This window comes from Euprymna scolopes, unplaced genomic scaffold, assembly GCF_053919585.1.
Source record: "Euprymna scolopes isolate OS-2025 unplaced genomic scaffold, ASM5391958v1 sca561, whole genome shotgun sequence".
In the NCBI taxonomy this organism is placed as follows: Eukaryota; Metazoa; Mollusca; class Cephalopoda; order Sepiida; family Sepiolidae; genus Euprymna; species Euprymna scolopes.
The window spans coordinates 6333-26484 of record NW_027633615.1 but is presented as its reverse complement, the minus strand read 5'-3'; the positions used below and the strand labels follow the sequence as shown (position 1 = coordinate 26484).

At 34.3% G+C, this 20152-nt stretch overlaps 1 protein-coding gene across 1 annotated transcript; it reads right to left on the bottom strand.

Moving 5' to 3' along the window:
• Window positions 1-2567: 2567 nt before the first annotated feature.
• On the bottom strand, window positions 2568-11890 carry LOC145275063 (uncharacterized). Its single transcript, XM_080127587.1, has 2 exons — window positions 11316-11890; window positions 2568-2750 (listed from the first exon to the last, which is right to left on the bottom strand). The coding sequence occupies exons 1-2, from the start codon at window positions 11811-11813 to the stop codon at window positions 2568-2570; spliced, it is 681 nt and encodes a 226-aa protein (XP_079983713.1). The 5' UTR covers window positions 11814-11890.
• Between the last annotated feature and the right edge of the window lie 8262 nt (window positions 11891-20152).

Here is a 20152-nt window from a genome sequence, read left to right as displayed (position 1 = left end):
GACAAAGAGTGTATGATGCATTGCCCTGAAAATTGCCCTGGTAGAGAAGCATTGAAGAAATTTTGGATGAGGTGCCGTATGGTATGAACCCTGATGACGAGTTTCATTTTAGTCAATGGGACACAACTGGCCATCTGTTGATTGACACCATTGATAATCTCTCATATCTAACAAAATGCCAAGCCAGATACTTGAATCAAAAGAAATAGAATCTTTGTTTCAATGAGGTCCTTGTTCTGGGAGACTTTGCAGAAAACTTTCCATTTTTAATACAAGACAAAATTCAAAGTTATCATTGGAATAAGGAATATTGCACCCTGCACTCCGTGGTGATTTACTACGGAAATTCTGTCAGCAGCTAAAACACATTTCATTGTTTTATTTCCAATGACAACACCCATTACATTGCATTCATGTATCAAACTCAGACACTGACTGGTCACTTAATCCAGACAACATGTACCAAAGGACATACACAATAACTGACCAAGAGTATCAAAAAATCATTTCTGCATTTCAGTGGCATAAAGAACACAGCAGCATGTAAATGTTGAATGCTGACTTTGGTTGTGAAATCCATTATTTTCTGAATACTATTTCATTGAAACTGTTTTATCATTATTTTTACATATTCAACTTCTTTTTAATGGACGCCTGTTTGAAGATGAAATTTATGGAATATGGCATGAATGGTCATTCTCCCGACTTAACCCCATACAGATCGAAACTGGTTGCTTCTCATGAAGGTACTTCTCAGGGAATAGTTCAAGTTCATTTTTGTGTGTGAAATAAGTATGTTCGCTCAAAGAGGGGCCTAGCTAAAACAAACAGTCCTTATCGAAAGAAACAAGGGGAGGAGTCAAAAAGGCAGAAAATGAATGTACATAGTTTTTGAATGATCTCAAGACTTTTTCAAATGTGTTTACTTTCAAATAAATAATGAACAAGAACTTTTAGCCATTTTTGGTGGAGCACAATTTAATGTGCGAGATAAATATATGGAAAAAGCTTTGTGAGAACTACTTTTATTGTAAATATCTTATGCAATTGAGCCTGTTTACTTTTAGCATCTGGCTTAATCCAAAATTTATTCCAAAATTAAGGTGTGAAATAAGTTTAACACCTGTCTAAATTGATTATCACATCCAATAGGGGGAGAGAATATTTTTCATTATCATCAAAAATATACCTGACTTTCAACAGAAACTGTGAGTGAACGAAACAAGAACTTTTAACCATTTTTGGTCCAAAGACAATTTATTGTGTCGAAAAAAAAATATATGAAAAAAGTAATGCTTGACCATACCAGCCACACCCTTTTTTTATTCGATTTTTGGGCACATATGAAAAAAAATCCAAAAACCCTATAAGGCTTCATTTTTGAGAAAACCTGATGCCATTTTTGGATTCCTTGGGTCAAAAAACTTACCTGGGTGAATTTTCAGAGCCATACGATCTTTCAATGAGAAAATATTCAAAGAAATGACATCACAAAATTGTTGCCTGGGCGTCACATCATGTGACTAATGCCAGAACAAAAAATACTCTAAATCGAGAACCGCTTAGAATTACGTGCTCAAATTTTCGGGATTTCTCAGTTCATATATTGTCTATCTGCAGAGCAAACTACAGCCTGATCTATGGATATGGTGAACTTAAGCATGGTCAATCAAAAAGAAGACGATGACTTGCTAAAATGACGACGCAAAAATCGATCCCTCCTTGTACAAAAGGCCAAGTTTAGGCTGAAGGAATTAATGTTTTTGATCAATTTTTTGCTATTTGTCGTCCGAGACGTCAAACTTTAAAACGATAAAGATTTTGTCAGGATCTGTCACGTGTATTGAAAATTTTTGTGAGACATACAAACACACACACATACATTTTACCTTTTATATATAGATTTATAAAGTACTTGGAAAAATTTTATATATAGATTTATAAAGTACTTAGAAAAATTAAATTGTAAGTGACACTCTTCTGGAAGTGGAAGGGGGAACAAATCTCAGTCCAAGTGATTAGTTAGGACTTCTACAAAACAAAATGAATGACTCTAAAAAAATGAAACTACTGTCTGATTTGTTCAAAGATCATAATAATGTGAAAAAATATTGCCTAATAGTTCTTCAAATAACAGGTTGCCAAAAAGAATTTCATTCATTAATTCTATAGATGTTTATTAATAATTAAGGTTACTGGAAAACAGAGTTAATTGCATTCTACCTGGTTGATTGCAATTTTCAGTTAACCTCTGTTTGTTCTTTCATCTGAAACTCAAAAAGGATTCGCCTATGAAGGTATAATTTAATATTTCTTTAATATTTTACCATGGATGATTTTTGCAATTTACTGACAACACTATCATCTATGGCAACACTTCAAAGGCCGTAAACAACCAAGTTCTCTCTGATCTTGAGTATGTTGTGCAATGGGGAAAGAGGTGGCTGGGGGCGATTTTACAGCCATTTCCAATGTTAACTATTATATAAAGGAGATTTAAATGATTTATATTATTATTTTGAATGCATTAAGATATTGCACACACTTTTTAACCTCTTCTATTTTTTTTATTGCTCTGGGCAACACCGGGTATCCCTGCTAATAAGATATAAAATGAAAGCACAGAAGAGAAACCCACTGACCTGTGTTGAAAGCCGTGATGCAAGTGTCATCTCTAAATTTCCTTTAAGTCCCAATAAAGCAGGAACCAAAATAAATACTTCTGATACTTGTTGGAAAACATCCCAATGCTGAAATAAATAAAAAGAATTAATCTTCAATATTAATAGTCTATACTCACTCTTTGAACATTGTTGGCAAAGTACGTACTGATATTGTTAGGTCTCTCTTTATATATATATATATATATATATATATATATATATATATATATATACAGTAAAATTAATCCATTCCGGGATTGGTGAAATCACCATATGGTAGGGCCTAAGCAAAATTTTATACAGTACATATTAAAAATTAGTAACAAAATACAGTACAGTATATAATGCACATGTACATAATCAAATGACATTACAAACAACATCGTAAGGTGGGGCAAATACTATAACCAGAGGCCGGAAAAACATTGTCTTCCACATCATAACCTAAAAAAAAAAAAAAAAACATATCCCAGGGCCACCTTATCCCGGGGTTCTATAGTATATATGAGTTTGTCTAATGTTTTAGTAATGTCTATATAATTTCTGGTTGCACCTTTGTTAAATACATGCGAAATCATGTACACACTGTTAGTTTTCAATATGACAACAGACAAACAAATAACATCAACAAACTTAGCCTTATTTACAATTATCAACAGACAGCACTGAAGTTACAAAGTATTGAGGTGCAGGGCAGAAATGTATTCACTGTTCGATCGCTGTCGAACCTCTCCCTGTTGATCTGTGTTGCTTTTATATTGACATTCTTTAATTTGGAATGTTGTCTTTTGTTTTGCAGTTCACACAATTCCAACCCTGATCAAGAATGTAGGACGTCCTATTGTTTTCATTTTTAGGTAATTTTCCAGGACCCACACTCTTTATTGGAATATAGGTTGGCCTTATCGCTCACCAATCGGCCAATCTGTGTAATGATTCGGAACACAGAAGACAAATGAAAATCATTTAATAAGGCTTTATTCATCTCGAATCACAGACATGCATGTTGAAATAGAAGAATGAAAAATTGCTAAGATTTTACACAAAGTAACAATGCTAATATGACATTCGCCCTGAACAGAAAGAGTTCAGGAAAGGTTATGAAATGATATATAAAGGTTCAAATATCTCTGTTTCTTAGATGATAGGGATGGACAACATGTTGTTGACTAAGGATGAGTTCCGATAGGTTCTTATCAAAATTTTGTATAGGCCTGTGAGGTTTCACAAGGTTCTTTGGATATACTCGATTCAAATGAGGCATATGGCTGTAGAGATGGAGTCTCTGGTGAGATAACAGTCATTAGTAATAGGTGCTATATTTTGAAGTTTTGGGGTAAGTTGACCCAGTGACACAGTTTCCTCCCTTCCAGTTGGAAGTTTAACATAGGTGTATTGAGGCTTGCATTCTAGCATCTTGACTTCATTAACGAAGCATTCATACTTAGATGACCGTATGTTACGTTTCATGAGAACCGGACCTGAATTCAAAAGCCAACTGGGAAGAGAGGTATCAGATGTTGATTTCTGATTTTACTGGAGTATTCACTTGTGAGGTGTAGCGTTAATGGCAATACACAATAACGAACGAATAGAATGTAAGGCAGCACACAAAACTGATTCCCAAAGAGAAATCGTCAGTCTTTGCAACTTCAATGCCAGCGATATCGTTTTCCATAATGTGGGATTTAATCATTCTATCTGGCCATTTCCCTGTGATTGTGTGGCTTATTGCTATTCCCTTTCTATGCAAAAAATCTGTTAGTTCCATTAAAAGGAATGATGGACAGAGTTAATAAAGCAAAGCATGCCAAACAGCAAAAGTAGTTGACAGAAACAATTTATGGCTGTTTGTGAAGACATATCTTGACAAGGAAATGCAAAGGGGAAGCGTGAATATTCATCAATAATTGTTAATATTTGTTATTTGACTATTAGATGGCAAGGGACCTTTGAAGTCAACACTTAAGCATTCAAATGGTTGTGTCTCTACACCGTATCTAAAAAGTTGGATTATATTATACATAAAAAAGAACATCTGTTTGATCAGCTAAAACATAGAAACTACAAAAGATACACTTATAAACCTTACATATTCTGGGGGGGGGGTATAATTTTCTTATTTTGTTTTAGCCGGACATTTACTCGCTATCTCATCTATTCCAGCCGAGAGATCTTTTTAGTATTTTAACCATCTTTTTAAACCCAATTGTTTGTATTTCTCTTGCACTTGGTTCACCAGGTATATTTGCCAGGTAGTTTTTGAAGTTCTTTTTCATGAGTTCAGTTGCTCCTATAATTACTGAAATAATGAAGATCTTCCTAAGATTCCAGTTTCTTTACATGTCGTACATAAAACATTAGTATTTCCTTATATTTTCCCCCCTCAGTTCCGTTTAATAGCTCCATATTCTAGATACATAGCTGTCGTTATTGCATGACCTCGAGCATATTATGGCAAGCAATCTCCTGTAATTGTCATTCGTTTAGGGATTGTCAGAAATAAAATTTGTGGCTTTAGAATTGGAAAAAAAAAATTTCTTTCATTCAAGAAATTCAAGTAATCAAAGGATATAAAGCTATAATTAGTTTTTAAGTATTAAATTAAAATTGAAATGTGAAGGTACAGAATAGTTAACAAATATCTGCTTTCTTATTCACTACAATTTATTTTAAAAATTACTTAATTTAGCACAGACAACTGCTAACATGAAACATTTTTTAAATAATCATCTGAATTTTTTTTTAAATCAGCAAGAGGGATAACTCATTTTAAATTGAAGAATATAATAGGAGTTGTCTACCTCGAGTTTAAAAATGTGCAGACAAAGTTTTTGGGGTTTTTTTTACTACTGGGTCAAGGCCAGGATAAGGATTAATAGGATATAACGATTAAAAACGAAAATGATTTCACTATATCAACACTAGGTAAATAGAATGAATGTTAAACATATTTAAACAGCATGACACGCATATTAATGTGATCTTGCATGTTGTATTATTCTGTTTCTTTCAGCCAGTTGCTCCCAATTGATTGATATCAACCACCAAGGATCAATAACACATTCTAAGAGTTGAACATTTTCTCAGAAATCTATTTTATTAGATGACTTATGTATTGGCACATTATTTCACTCTTCGGGATGGTGTGGAGTTCGCATATAAAATTTCAACAGGCCAGAGGCCAGTCAGCAACACAACATTCATTGACATTTATACTATATAAATAATTAAACTATCCGACATTGTACGGGATTCAGTGAAATTGTTTTAGTTTTTAATTTTTATATGTTTGTACATAAGGTAAACAACTGCTATTACATTTTTTTAATTTAAAATACGAGTTATCCCCCTTGCTGATTTTTATTTTTAGGTGGTACTGAGAGTTGGGAAAATCGATGTGATCGGTTTTCGGCCAGAAATTTTGCTGTTAAAGGGTCAAAATTCAACGATTTGACCTTTGAGAACTCTACCAAACTCCTCTGACAATTTTGGGATTACACATTGAAATTTTAGCTATAGGTTCCTTGGACATGGATAACTTAATAAATTGATTTAAGCCCAAAACAATAAATGTTAAGGGGTCATAATAGGGATCAAAGTTAAAAAAATTAACCTTTTTTTTTTTTGTTTTTGCTCAGCATACACCTCCAAACACCCGGGCAACGCCGGACTGAAATGCTAGTACATCTATAAAAGTGAAAGTGTCTGTGTATCTGTCTGTCTGTCTGTCTGTTTGTGTACATTTCCCTATGCAATAACTTTGTCAATTTTTAGTCTACAGACTTGAAATTTGATATACAGGGTATTGAGATTTGGGAAAATCTTTGTGATTGGTTTTCGCCCAGACATTTGGCTGTTAAGAGCTTAAAGTTCAACGATTTGACCTTTGAGAACTCTACCAAACTCCTGACAATTTTGGGTATAAACACTTGAAATTTTAGATATAGGTTCCTTTGACATGGATCTAACTTAATAACTTGATTTGAGCCCAAAACAATAATATTAAGGGGTCATAATAGGGGTCAAAGTTTAAAAAAATTTGACCTCTGCAGTCTCTACTAAATTACTTAGACAATTTCTAGTCTAAACATTTGAAATTTTACATAAAGGGTATTCAGAGATAAGGCAAGCTTTTTCATCGGTTTGGGTCGAAAATTTTTAGTTACCAATATATGTATGTATGTATGTATGTTTGCATATCTGCCCAAAACTTTTGACAGAGGCGACGGATTTTCTCAAGATTAGTATCGTTTTGACGGTTGACCTTTCAGACGACAAATATCGAAAAATTGGTTAAAAACATTAATATCTTCACCTTAAACTGGGCACTTTTCTATGAGAGGGGAGGGGGGTCGCTTTTTTTGCCAATATTTTTTAAAGTCACTCTCTCCTTTCGATTGTCTAGCCTAAATTTTAAAAAATGTCACTTCCGGTTTGGCAGTGGTCGTAACAGCATAGACGTCATGTTTTTTCCCCGTTCTTTTCCTTCTTTGTGGTACGAGTTTGAGCCTGCATTCCTACTACAACTTTTTTTTTTTTTTTGCTCAACATACACATCCAAACACCCGGGCAACGCCGGGCTGGAATGCTAGTATATCTTTAAAAGTGAAAGTGTCTGTCTGAGTGTGTGTGTGTGTGTGTGTGTCTGTGTACATTTCCCTACACAATAACTGTCAATTTTCAGTCTACAGACTTGAAATTTGATATACAGGGTATGGAGATTAGGAAAATCTTTGTAATCCATTTTCGGCCAGAAATTTAGCTGTTAAGGGCTTAAAGTTCAACGATTTGACCTTTGAGAACTCTACCAAACTCCTCTGACAATTTTGGGTATAAACACTTGAAATTTTAGATATAGGTTCCTTCGACATGGATCTAACTTAATAACTTGATTTGAGCCGAAAACAATAAATGTTAAGGGTTCATAATAGGGGTCAAAGATAAAAAAAAATTGACCTCTGCAGTCTCTACCAAATTACTAAGACAATTTCTGGTCTAAGCATTTGAAATTTTACATAAAGGGTATTCAGATATAGGGTAAGCTTTTTAATCGGTTTGGGTCGGAAATTTGAGCTATTAATATATAAATATATGTATGTTTGCATGTCTGCCCAAAACTTTCGACAGAGGCGACGGATTTTTCACAAGATCAGTATCGTTTTGAAGCGCAACCCTTTAGATGACAAATACTGAAAAATTGGCTAAAAACATTAATTTCTTCACCCTCACCTGGGCACCTTTCTACAGGGTGGGGTCGCTTTTTCACCGAGGATGATATAAAGGAGAAAAGCATAAGAAGAAAATTAAAAAATTAGAAGAATGAATAAGGAAATAATCAGGAACAAAACAATAAGGAACTATAAAAAAATATGATAACTAAAAGATAAGCAAATATATGTAAGAAAAGGATAAAATTTAAAAAAAGAAGAAAAAGGAATAAAAAATAAAATAAAATATGAAATTTATAAGCAAAGGCAAAAAATGAAAAACGAATAACTGAAAAAAAAACAAAAAAAAAAACAGAAGGTTTATGAGTAAACTAGCTCAAGTCTGGTAGAGAGATGGGAAAATGTTTGTTGAAACAATAAATGACTCAGAAATTGGGAGAAGGGGGGTGTTACTGAAAGTAAATTCACCAAAAAAGCAATAAAATATGTTCAAGTATGAAAATGTTTGAATATTTATTGATATCAGTGACAGCTTTAAACGGAATTAAGTGAACACAAGCTGTTACCGTTATGAATGCCTTGCAAATGTGTTTTTAAAAATGATGATTTCCAAATCAATGGCATAAAAGAATTATGCACAATTAAATAAATCACATCAGTAAATCAGTAGTACCAAGAAAATTGCCTAAAGGATGTGACAGTGGTGGGGGTCACATGTGACAGTGGTGGGGGTCACATGTGACAGTGGTGGGGGTCACAACCAGAAAATCGTGTACATGATTTTACATAGAATTTGAATAAGATTGTTTTAATTATTATTAATTTATCTATTGATGTGAAGAGGTAAAGAAAAGAAAGGTAAATAAAAAGGTAATGTAGATCATGCTGGCTTCACTGAAAAATGGTCTCTATTTAGAAAACTGTTAGCCATTATAATTTAGGTTAAATATTCTTGGGGGGGGTAATAATTAGAAAATCTAACTGCTGTTTTTACAATTCAAAAATTTAATTTATTTTTTTTCATTACAAATAATCAAATCAAACTTTTTATTATTGTTTTGTGGTTTTAAAAATAATTTCAAATATTTTATTTACAATTTTTTTTTTATAATTTCAAATGCCTTTGACAGAGTGTGGCATTCTGGTCTTCTACATAAACTTTGCGGTTATCATACTGATGGTAAGGTTCTTTTTTATCTGATCAAAGCTTGTGAGTAACTCTGGGTGGCATCCTTTCATTCTTGTTTCCTATCAATGCCTGCGTTCCACAGGGTTCTATTCTAGACGCAACACTGTTTCTTTTCTATATCAATGATCTTCCAGAGAACATTGTTCAGAAAATTAATATCTATACTGATCGTATTGCTACTCACCCATCTCGCTTGGCTTAGTTGAAATATGCAGCTAAGCTAGAAGATGACTTGTGTTTAATTACAGATTAGAGTAAGAAATAACTTGTTTTGTTTTTTCCTGTTAAGACAGCTTGTGTTTTCAATTGTAAATGTGTCCCTTTTCTACCCGAGATTCTTATGGATGGCTCTGCTCTCGTTGGGAAATCAACTCTAAAACTTCTTGGTCTTTCTTTCTCATCAAATCTTATTTGGAGTTCATATATTAGATCCATTGCTCTTTCTGATTCTTGCAAAGTTGGCTCCCTCTATCACTTACTCACACCCAAGGTTATTCTATACATCTACAAATCCATATATCAGACTATATATGGAGCACGGTTGTCATATTTGGGTCCCATTTCAAGGTTCTTGATAAGATACAGAAAAACGTATCTGTAATTTGATTGGATCCACCCTTTCTTCTTCACTGCAACCTCTCTCTCACAAACATGGTGTTGCTAGTCTCAGTCTTTTTTATAAATACTATTATGCAGGTGTTCTTCAAAACTGTTTGCTCTATTGCTATTTCCTTTGTTGTTTGACTCATTGATCTAGTGGTCTCCATCAATTTCATGGTTTTGATACCTCATTGCAATACAGTTTCCGATTCCAGTAACTTCTTTCCAAAAACTGTGGAACTCTTCATGCTGATTGTTTTACTTCTACCTATAATTTTGATTTTTTAACGACTGACGCAAATAAGCATCTCCTGTTTTTATTGTAATCAGCTTTTGTTCTTGTTAGCTCCTTACATCAAGTGGCTTTATGCATTGTCAAGAGCGATTTCCATAAAAAAAATTTTTTTTAAATCGAATAATTTTTGTGGGTCTGAAAATATTTTTATAAATAGTATATTTATTATTTTTTATAGTTGGAATACTTTTTATGGTCTGAAAATATTTTATATTTGTTCAAATGAGCGAAATTAAAAATTCTAGCAAACTCTGATCATGAGGTACTCTTTTCTCATCAAAACTGCTTTTCCGAATTCAAAATTGGAAGCCATTATCAAGTAGATTGTTTCTCTTTTACCAAAGAAAAGATTAAAAAATTCCAGAAAAAATGTATGAGAATAATCTGCTAAAATTACGAATCAGAAAATGAAAGGAGATGATTTTTTGTGGTCAAGTAAAGTTTTTTTAAAGTTATTTTTGCAGCAGATTATCAATTGGACAATAATCTATCAGATTAAACCCCAAAATGCAATATTGAAAGATTTTTAGGATATACTCAGTTTCTAATAAAAGCATTCTAGTAAATTAACGTTTGAATGCCAAACTGCTATAAAAAAAAAAAAAGGCCAAATTTGTGAAATTTTGCCTTTTCAGGACTGCTTTTTAAGGTCAAATTTATCAAATTCAGCTTTTGAAAAAGTAGTTTGGCCTGCAAACGTCAACTGGTTCTATTATAGGGAATGATTGGCTAAAAGTGAACTATTAAGTAAGTCAATTATAGAGATGAACATGATATTGGACCGAATAATAAAAAAAGGGGTAGATAATATAAAAATTAGTAACAGTCAAAATAAAATTTAGTTAAAATAAATGCAATATATATGAACATGCAATATGAGCAACATGCTGCTCAAACACTAAACAGACTTCTGACATTTTAAAAGGTTTTATTTCTATTTGTAATAATTTATACCATTATTCATAGCATCTCCATTTTAAAAAGGTGTGTTTTTCAAGGTTCTGTAACTTCAACTGATTTTTGCTTTGTTTTGCTTTTTTGTGTCAAAAAGATTCACGTAAAAAAAACTATGCTTTCAAACAGTGGAAATTCTTCTACATCTTAATCATACATGCACAACAAGACCAAAGGTCACTGGAGTCAGACATAAAAAAAACCTCAATCTTCAATAAAAACAGAAGACTACATATCGCTTAATAACCTGATACTGCATAAAAAAATAGTGTCCATATTTTCCTGAAGAAGACTCTTATATAAATTGAAAATTTGAATTTTAAATAAATGTTTATTTGCATTTTGATTGAATCGTTATGTATATTTTTGTTTATTTTCTTGTCTTAATTAAAAACAAAAATGCATGTATTTGAAAATGTTTTTAAAAAATATGAATGCTTTACCTGTACAATGTCCAAAACCATTCCAGCTCCTACGGTTCCGAATCCTGCAATGATGTATGGTATAAAAACCTGCAGTCCAATACTCAAAGCACTTTCAGCCTCTTCGGCAGATATATCGCTTTGAGAAGAGTCGTCTTCTTTGCTAACAGCCCGATCATCATCGTCATCATTATCATCGTCATCGTCTTGTGCAGCTAACAATGGTTCTGTCACATCTGCATTCAAATCAGCAAGATCGACAGACAGTAAACCATTCGTACCATCGCCAGGGTGTGAGCTCGGCTGACCCAGGCGCCTATCATTGAAATCAGTCAGCGGTATTTCCTCGGGCATTGAAGCACTTCTGGAAGGATTATCCTCCCAAGAATTATAATTTGTTGAAAGTTTTATTTCTCTCCGTGTTCCAAGATCATTGCTTTCAAGAGAGTCCTCACGACTGATTCTCGGAACCATCTTCCGTTGGCGTAATTCCCCTTCATATCCTTGACCAGAAGACATCTTCCTTACACAGCAATGTTCTCATTGCTAGGGACAGAGCACAAACAGTGGTCACTCTGAAATCAAAAACAATGCAAAAATTTAAGTGTTTATCAAACACAAAAAGAAAAAAAACTAATATTGAAACGTGATCGTTATTCTTCTTCAACGATATTATATATTATGTCTTATTGGAATTCTTTGAGATAAGTGATTTGTATATTTATTTATTTGTATATTTATTTGTTTGTTTATTTATTTGCTTGTGGACTGTTATTCTCATCTTCATAGTTATTGTTGTTTCACCATGTTTCGGCCAACTGGTTGTTAGGTAGGAAGATAGCAGTTTCAATCCTATCCAAAGCAGGCCAGAGGATTAGTTGGCCAAAAACATGGTGAGACAACAGCAACTATGGAAGGCAGTAATTGCTGAGAATGCATTCCTAACCCATTGTGGTTAACAACCCCCTGAAGAAGGCCAGAGGAATAGTTGGCTGAAACATGGTCAAACAACAACTATGAAGATGAAGATAACAATCCACAAATAAATATTTTTCAACTGCATCATTACATTTTAACACTTGGACCCACACGTTGTATCTGATACAGTCGCCAAGGGACAAAACAGGAAAGGAAGAAATTCAACTCATAATTTTTTTCAGTTGAAGTTGAAACAAACGGCAATTATTCATAGTACTTTCCAAACAACACACTGCGTCTAGTTTCAAAAGTCTTAGTTCATCTCTCTCTCTCACCTGCCATGTAGTCAACAAAACCTTGCCATCTCGACAAAAAATCTTTCACCGCCACGGAGCCACATGTTCATCTTATGCCAACACACACTTTTTCCGGTCCTCTGCCATCCTCATGTATTCCAGTCTCTTGCTGTCCACATATGCTCTTTTTTTTCTGTTTTTTTTCCCCTTCTCTTCCTCTGTTGTGACGTTAATTCATGCTCTGACTCACTCATTTGAATATGTGTCATACTGTTGCTGCTGCTACAAGCACTAATGGCTCAGTTACAATATTTGTTATTTACAATAATCCTTTCATACCTAAGATTGCATTTTCTCCATTGTGGACTCAACTAAGCGCAACTTCATTGATTGTTTAATTTTTTTCAAATTTTAATAGTTTTTGCAAAACTATAATACACTGCGTTCTGAAAGATGACAGAGATGAGATGAGAATACACTCAACAAAGTTTGTCACAATTGAGGATGGTAGTGGAGATGTTCCCTCTCCCTAAAAAATGCCCTCGTGGTGTGTGTATCAAATAGCTTCTGACAACCAAGACCAGCTCTGAATAGGTTGGAGGAAGGGATAGAGTGACTTTCTATATATATATATATATATATATATAACTATAAAATTTTTTAGCAAATAATACATTTTTTGATGAAGAGCAGATTAAATTAAAATTATAATATCCATAATTTTACGTTTTCTATTTTTTCTATTTGTCACATGTAAAGCCATTCATTTTAGCCAAGAAACAAATGCACACACACACACACACACACACATATATACAATGTGTTTAAAAGTATTGCAAAATAAAAAAAAAACAAATAAATGACATCTACATAAAAAAATGAATACATTCCAATATTAGTGGAGATTTACTCAGTGGTAGAGCTTCAAGTTTCATTCTGAGGTTCTAATTCTGAATTTTGCTAGGTTCAGCCACTATGCTAATGAGTCATAAATGATGAAAACCGTGTCCATGAATAATTTTTAAACATTTATATATCGCTCTCCATCAGGAGGAATTACACAGGTGAAGGGAAAATTATTTCCAACTAGCATAAAGGTAAAATGCTCATTTGTATAAATAATTGAATTTGTTCTAAAGTATCACAAACAAACAAATAAGCAATACACACACAGATTTATATATATATACAGTGATGATCATATTTATTGGCACGGTAAAATAAAAGTTAAATTTTGTCTAATAAATTCTAAAAAAGGGATTAAATTAAGAAAATAACAAAGTATATTATGTATTTTTAACTGGCCTTTCCGATGCAGCAATCGGATTTTAGAAAAAATAAATAACAAAGGAACAACAAACATAATTGCAAAAAACCCTTGTTCAAAATTATTGGCACGGCTTTGTTTTTCTTTTAGTATCAGTATAATATCAATCAATTTCCGGTTTACGTGCTTTCTGAACTTTTTTATAGCCATATTATGCTTGTTTAACGCTAATTCAGTGAATAATTTTTTTCAGATAATTTTTAGATAGCGATTTATTTAAACTATTATAAGTGACTAAATTATAATTTTCAATCGCCATGGTTAAAACTAAGGAACACAGCGAAGACGTCAGGAAGCTTGTTGTAGCATGCCATACCAATGGGGAGGGCTATGATAAGATTTCAAAGAAGCTAAACCTTCCCAAATCCACTGTTAGAGCCATAATAAACAAGTTCAAATCGCAAGGCCACGTTATGAGTTTAGAGGGTAGAGGGAGAAAAAGGATTCTTTCCCCAAGAGATGAACGGAAAATTGTTCGACAAGTAAAACAAAACCCAAGGATCTCTGTTGGGGAGATTGTTGATGAACAGAGCACCTCTGGAGTGAATGTATCTCGACATACAGTTGGTAGAGTTTTGAAGAGAGCTGGTTTAAAAGCATGTCGTCCGAGAAAGACTCCCTTATTGAAGCCTATGCACCTGAAAGCAAGGCTAGCCTTTGCAAAACGTCATATTGATAAAGATGTTGCATTCTGGAAACGTGTTCTATGGACTGACGAAACGAAAATAGAGTTATTTGGCCATAATAAAGTGTCTTATATTTACAGAAAATCTGGCGAAGCTTTCCTGCCTAAGAACACCATACCCACAGTGAAGCACGGTGGAGGCAGTTTGATGTTTTGGGGATCCTTTGCTGCCTCTGGACCAGGGCGACTTGTTAAGGTCACAGGTAGCATAAAAAAGGAAGATTATGTTAAAATATTGGATGAAAACCTGAAAGACTCTGCTAAAGAGCTCTCACTTGGTCGTCGTTGGTGGTTCATGCAAGATAATGACCCAAAGCATTCGGCTAAACTGACTAAGAAATGGCTTGAGGACAATCATATTAATGTTTTGGAGTGGCCATCACAAAGCCCAGACCTTAATCCAATTGAAAATTTATGGAGAACATTAAAATTGAGGGTAATGCAAAGGAAGCCTAAGAATCTTATTCAATTGGAGGATTATTGTCAGGAAGAGTGGGCTAAAATTACTACTGAAGAGTGCAACAACTTGGTTGTAAACTATGAAAAGCGACTGAGGAAGGTAATCAAGGCCAAAGGCTATACAATTGATTATTAAATAAATCGTGCCAATAATTTTGAACAAGGGTTTTTTGCAATTATGTTAGTTGTTCCTTTGTTATTTATTTTTTCTAAAATCCGATTCCTGCATCGGAAAGGCCAGTTAAAAATACATAATATACTTTGTTATTTTCTTTAATTTAATCCCTTTTTTAGAATTTATTAGACAAAATTTAACTTTTATTTTACCGTGCCAATAAATATGATCATCACTGTATATATATATATATATATATATATATATATATATATATATATAAGTAAATTCTTGGTACAGCAAAATGGAAGGAGAAATTTCAGAGGAAATATAATTTAATTTAAATACCGAAGAAACAAAAAAAACGGGCAGGTGGAATTATTAAAATTTCCTTAAGGCCTTATCGTCTGACCCTCTAAGAGGAAACGTCAGAATGATAAATTAAAAGCTAAGAATCGAATGAGGAAAGAGGGGAATTTGGTTTCAGTTGGAAGACCAGTGAGAAAAAAAAAATATATATATATATATATATATAATCTCACTGTTCAGGTGGTTTTAAATCAGTAAATATTTCCAACTGATGTTTCAAAATCTTTTGTCTACACAGGCTAGGTCGAGAGTTATTAATGACTAACGCCTCAATGATATTGAGATGATAGTTCGACCTAGCACTGTATAAAACAGAAAACCACCCATCGGAATATTGGTCAGAACACCCATTTATACTAATCAGGTGATTACCGATGGCGGACTCATGAGCTTGGGAGTGCCCGGATGTTCTCGAAACCTGGTGTAATCGAATATCCCGAGGGATGTGTTGGGATATTCTCATTTCCAATCTTTGGGATGTTTTGCCAACGTAGTCAGCTCCACACTGACAAACAAATTTATAAACAACAGAATTCTTTTGAATGGTTGGCAAAACATCTTTACGAAAAGAAGAGAAAAAGGTTCGAGTTGTGTAAACTACTCTAAGCATAGTAGCTGGAAAACAACGTTGAGTAGCAGAAGAAATCCTTTCAACAATATGAAGGCCAACAGGACCTAACCATGGTAATTTTAAATAAATGGGACAACGTGATGGACTAATATGTTTAACACTATTAAATGTAGCAATTTTACGTTCAATAGTAGTTTTTATTATATTTATAGGATATCCATTGCTAAGAAAAATATTTGTGATTTCACCAAGTTCCGCATCAATATATATATAACAATCTTAAATCTTAGGGAGGGGCTCGACGATCGCATCAAACAATTTGGCTGAAATTGCTGGATCCCGTAGAGAAGACAGGTTGAGTCACCATTTTAGCTTTTACCAATGGGCAGGTGGATGTACGTTTAGCAGGAGACTTGAGCGAATCAGGAGGTATGCTAGAGAATGCAGTATCATCGGCATACTGTAAGTCAAAGATGAGCTCTTCTGAGGTTTTAGTCTTGGCTTAAAGATGTTTTAAGTTGAAGAGGCTTCCATTAAGACAGACTGGACAGCAGTATATATATATATATATATATATATATATATATATATATATATATATATATATATATTGATTTGCATCATGGTTGTTGTTTCCTCAATGTTAATTCAATGAAAGTTCAGTGTTTATAAAATAGTTCTCAATAAAAAGTAGAGCTGTATTATAGTATAATTTTTTTATTTTTGTTAAATGCCATGTGTTATAATGAATGTACCAAGATCTTATATATAGTAAAAATTTATTTATACAAACATTATTGGCTACATATGTGCATACATGTTTCAGCTGTGATCTCATTTAAAATTCAGCTTTCTCATACCTTCAAATACATTGAAAATTGCTTAGAAATCAAATGAGAATTTCAAACAAGATCACAGCTGACACATGTTGGTTTCCAATTATTCTAACACACAAGAAAAATTTTATTTATAAAACGTAACAGGACTTATTTACATTAAATCACTATTAATAAGTAGAGAACATTTAGCAGACTGATGTGATACTGCCGACGTTGCCCCCTGATCTCCCCCCCCCAAGTGTTAGTAAGTAGAGGAGAAAAAGAAATACAACAAAGAAAAAATAGGTTTATTAGTACAACAAAGGGAAAGGAAGTTGTGAACGCACACAAAAGAAAGCTGAAGTAAAGTTGTGAAGCAAGATGTGGAACTAATGGGAACAAAAGAACCCGAGATATATATTTTTTTTTTACATAGGCATCACCACATTATCAAGGCCAAGAGGCCACTCAAGGATAAGGGTTAAAGAGTGTACAGTAGAAATTGGACAATATAGTAATCATTAGTAATGAAAATTTGGTAAATTTGATAACTTATATGGAACGGCTCATCAAGAACTTATTTACGTTAGACTTGAAGACAACCATATTGTAGTCAGCCGGAAAGCAGGAAAACGGAAGACAATTCCACAGGCGTGCAGTTCTAAGAAAGAAGCTTTGTTCATGGAATCTACGTTTAGGTTTAGGCACAGATAAAGAGTGGGGGGAATTATTGATAGTGTTTACAGCTACAGGGTGGTCAAAAAGTCAGGTAACATTTTAAAGAAAAACGATATTAACAATACACGTATATTTAAGTACCATACATTGAAATATAAAATGAAACAAACATGAAATATGTTTATTTTGTTAATTGTCGTCCATTTCTCTCTATCAATCGCTGGAAGCGATTAACCACTGATTGTGTAACATGTGTAATCATGTCAGCTGATATCTGCGCAATCTCCTCTTCAATAAATAACTTTAAAGACGCTATTGTATCAGGCTTCTTGCCATAAACGCTATCCTTTACATAGCCCCAAAGCCAGAAATCAGGAGGGGTAAGATCCGGAGATCTGGCTGGCCATTCAACTGGGCCACGGCGACCAATCCATCGTTGTGGAAAAATTTCATCCAAGAAATAATATTAAACGAATAGAGATTATAATGGATCATATTGTTTTTTCTACCTTTAACATGTTACCTGACTTTTTGACCACCCTGTAGACGAGTGTTTCTTGTGAAAGTTTGGCGAGGGGGGACCATAGATTGAAGCTCAGTCGAACACTTTCCATGAAAATAATGATACATCAGAGACAAACTCGCAACATCTCTTCTGTAAGATAGAGGTTGCAAGGAAGAGAAAAGGACATCTCCTACGAGGCTACGAAGTCTATTTTGAACTCTATCAAGGCAGGACAAGTCCTTTCTAGCAGCTCCTGCCCAGATGTGGCAACAGTATTCCATCCTTGGACGTACCTGGCTCTTATATGGATAGAGAATAGCATCAGCAGTGAGATATCTACCGGATCGATAGAAAGATCCCACCATTTTTCCAGCGGCCTTAGCAACAGATTTGATGTACGTTTTCCATTTAAGATCAGGAGTAATGGTCAAGCCAAGAAGCTTGTCAAAACTTGAGGCCTCCTGAAGACGAGAGCCATTCATTTCAATTGATGCCAGATGTGGATCAGAATATTGATGATGTAAAGAGAGAAGCTTGGTTTTAGATGCATTAAAAGTAACCAGCCACTCCTTTCCCCATTGTACTACATGCTCAAGATCAGAGGAGAGAGAATTGGAGAGCACTTGGTCGTTTACTGTCTTAGATGTGCTACCATAAATGGTAGTGTCGTCAGCATAAATGTCTACAAATGATGTAAGGATGTGATTTGGAAGATCATTAATGTAGATCAGGAAAAGAGTTGGGCCCACGATGGACCCCTGAGGGACACCGGCATTAATACTGTGAGCTTCTGATTTTTTGCCCCTCAACTACTACTCTTATGAACCTATCAGAAAGAAATGATTTAATAATTGAGAAGACATTTCCAGCTATGCCATAGCTAGAGATCTTATGAAGTAAACCTTTATGCCATACCCTATCAAAGGCCTTAGATATGTCAAGAGCAATTGCCCTAGAAATGTTACCTCCGTCGAGAGATTTGCTAATCCTATGAGATATAACTGTAAGCACATCTGCTGTAGATCTAGCAGAACGGAAACCATATTGAGTGTCACTAAGAAGGTTATTTTTGTTGAGATGGTTGATTACTTCTGTATTTAACACAGATTCCAGCAACTTACTCATGATGCACAGGAGACTTATTGGCCTGTACTGAGAGGGGGATGAGCGATCACCTGAATTCTTAAATACAGGGCATACTGATGAAATTTTCCAGGGAGATGGGAAACTATTCTCCTTAAGACAACGTTTAAATAGTTTTGTAAGTATGGGCGCTAGTTCAGGTTGAAGTTTTTTGAGTACTATAATTGGAATACCGTCAGGGCCAGTTGCTTTACTGGAATCAAGGTTTTTGATTAGCTTGGCAACATCACGTACAGATATACGTATATCACATAGCATGTTTTCTGATACAGGAGGAAATATTGGGGGTTGGCGGCCTTGATCGCAAAGGGTAGAATTAGCTGCAAAGTTCTTGACAAAGAGTTTGGCTTTGTCTGATGCTGACGAGATAACCTCAGGTCCATTGATAATAGTTGGGATGGAGCACACGCTTCTGTTCAGGATTCTGTTTGTTATTTGCCAAAACTGGTGGGAACCAAGCCGCTGCTTAACAGATTGAGCATACAACTCTCTTGCATTCTTTATTACTTTCTTACAATGGTTGCTGGCAGTCCTGAAAGCGGCTTTAGTTTCCATACATCTATTACGCTGGAAACAGTGGAAAAATTGATTTCTGTGTGCAATGGCAGCAGCACATTCTGGAGAGAACCATGGCTGGCTGTTAGGTTTTTGCTGAAACTTTTTCGAGGGTATGAAACGGTCAATACCTACAATTAACCATTCCGTCAGGTCTAATACTATAGAGGACACATCCTTTTTAAACATGGAATGCAGAGGTAGATCAGATATAAATGTACGGAAGCTATCCCAGTCAGCCTTAGTGTATCGATATACTGTACGATGGAGAGGTAAGTTTGGGGACTTATTACATTTCATTTTTATCTTAATTGATACAACAGAGTGGTCGGAAGATCAAAGAGGCGACAGAACAGAAACTGAACATAGTTCAGGGCAAGTTGTGAGAAAAAAGTCTAGTAGGCTCGCATACTGGCCGT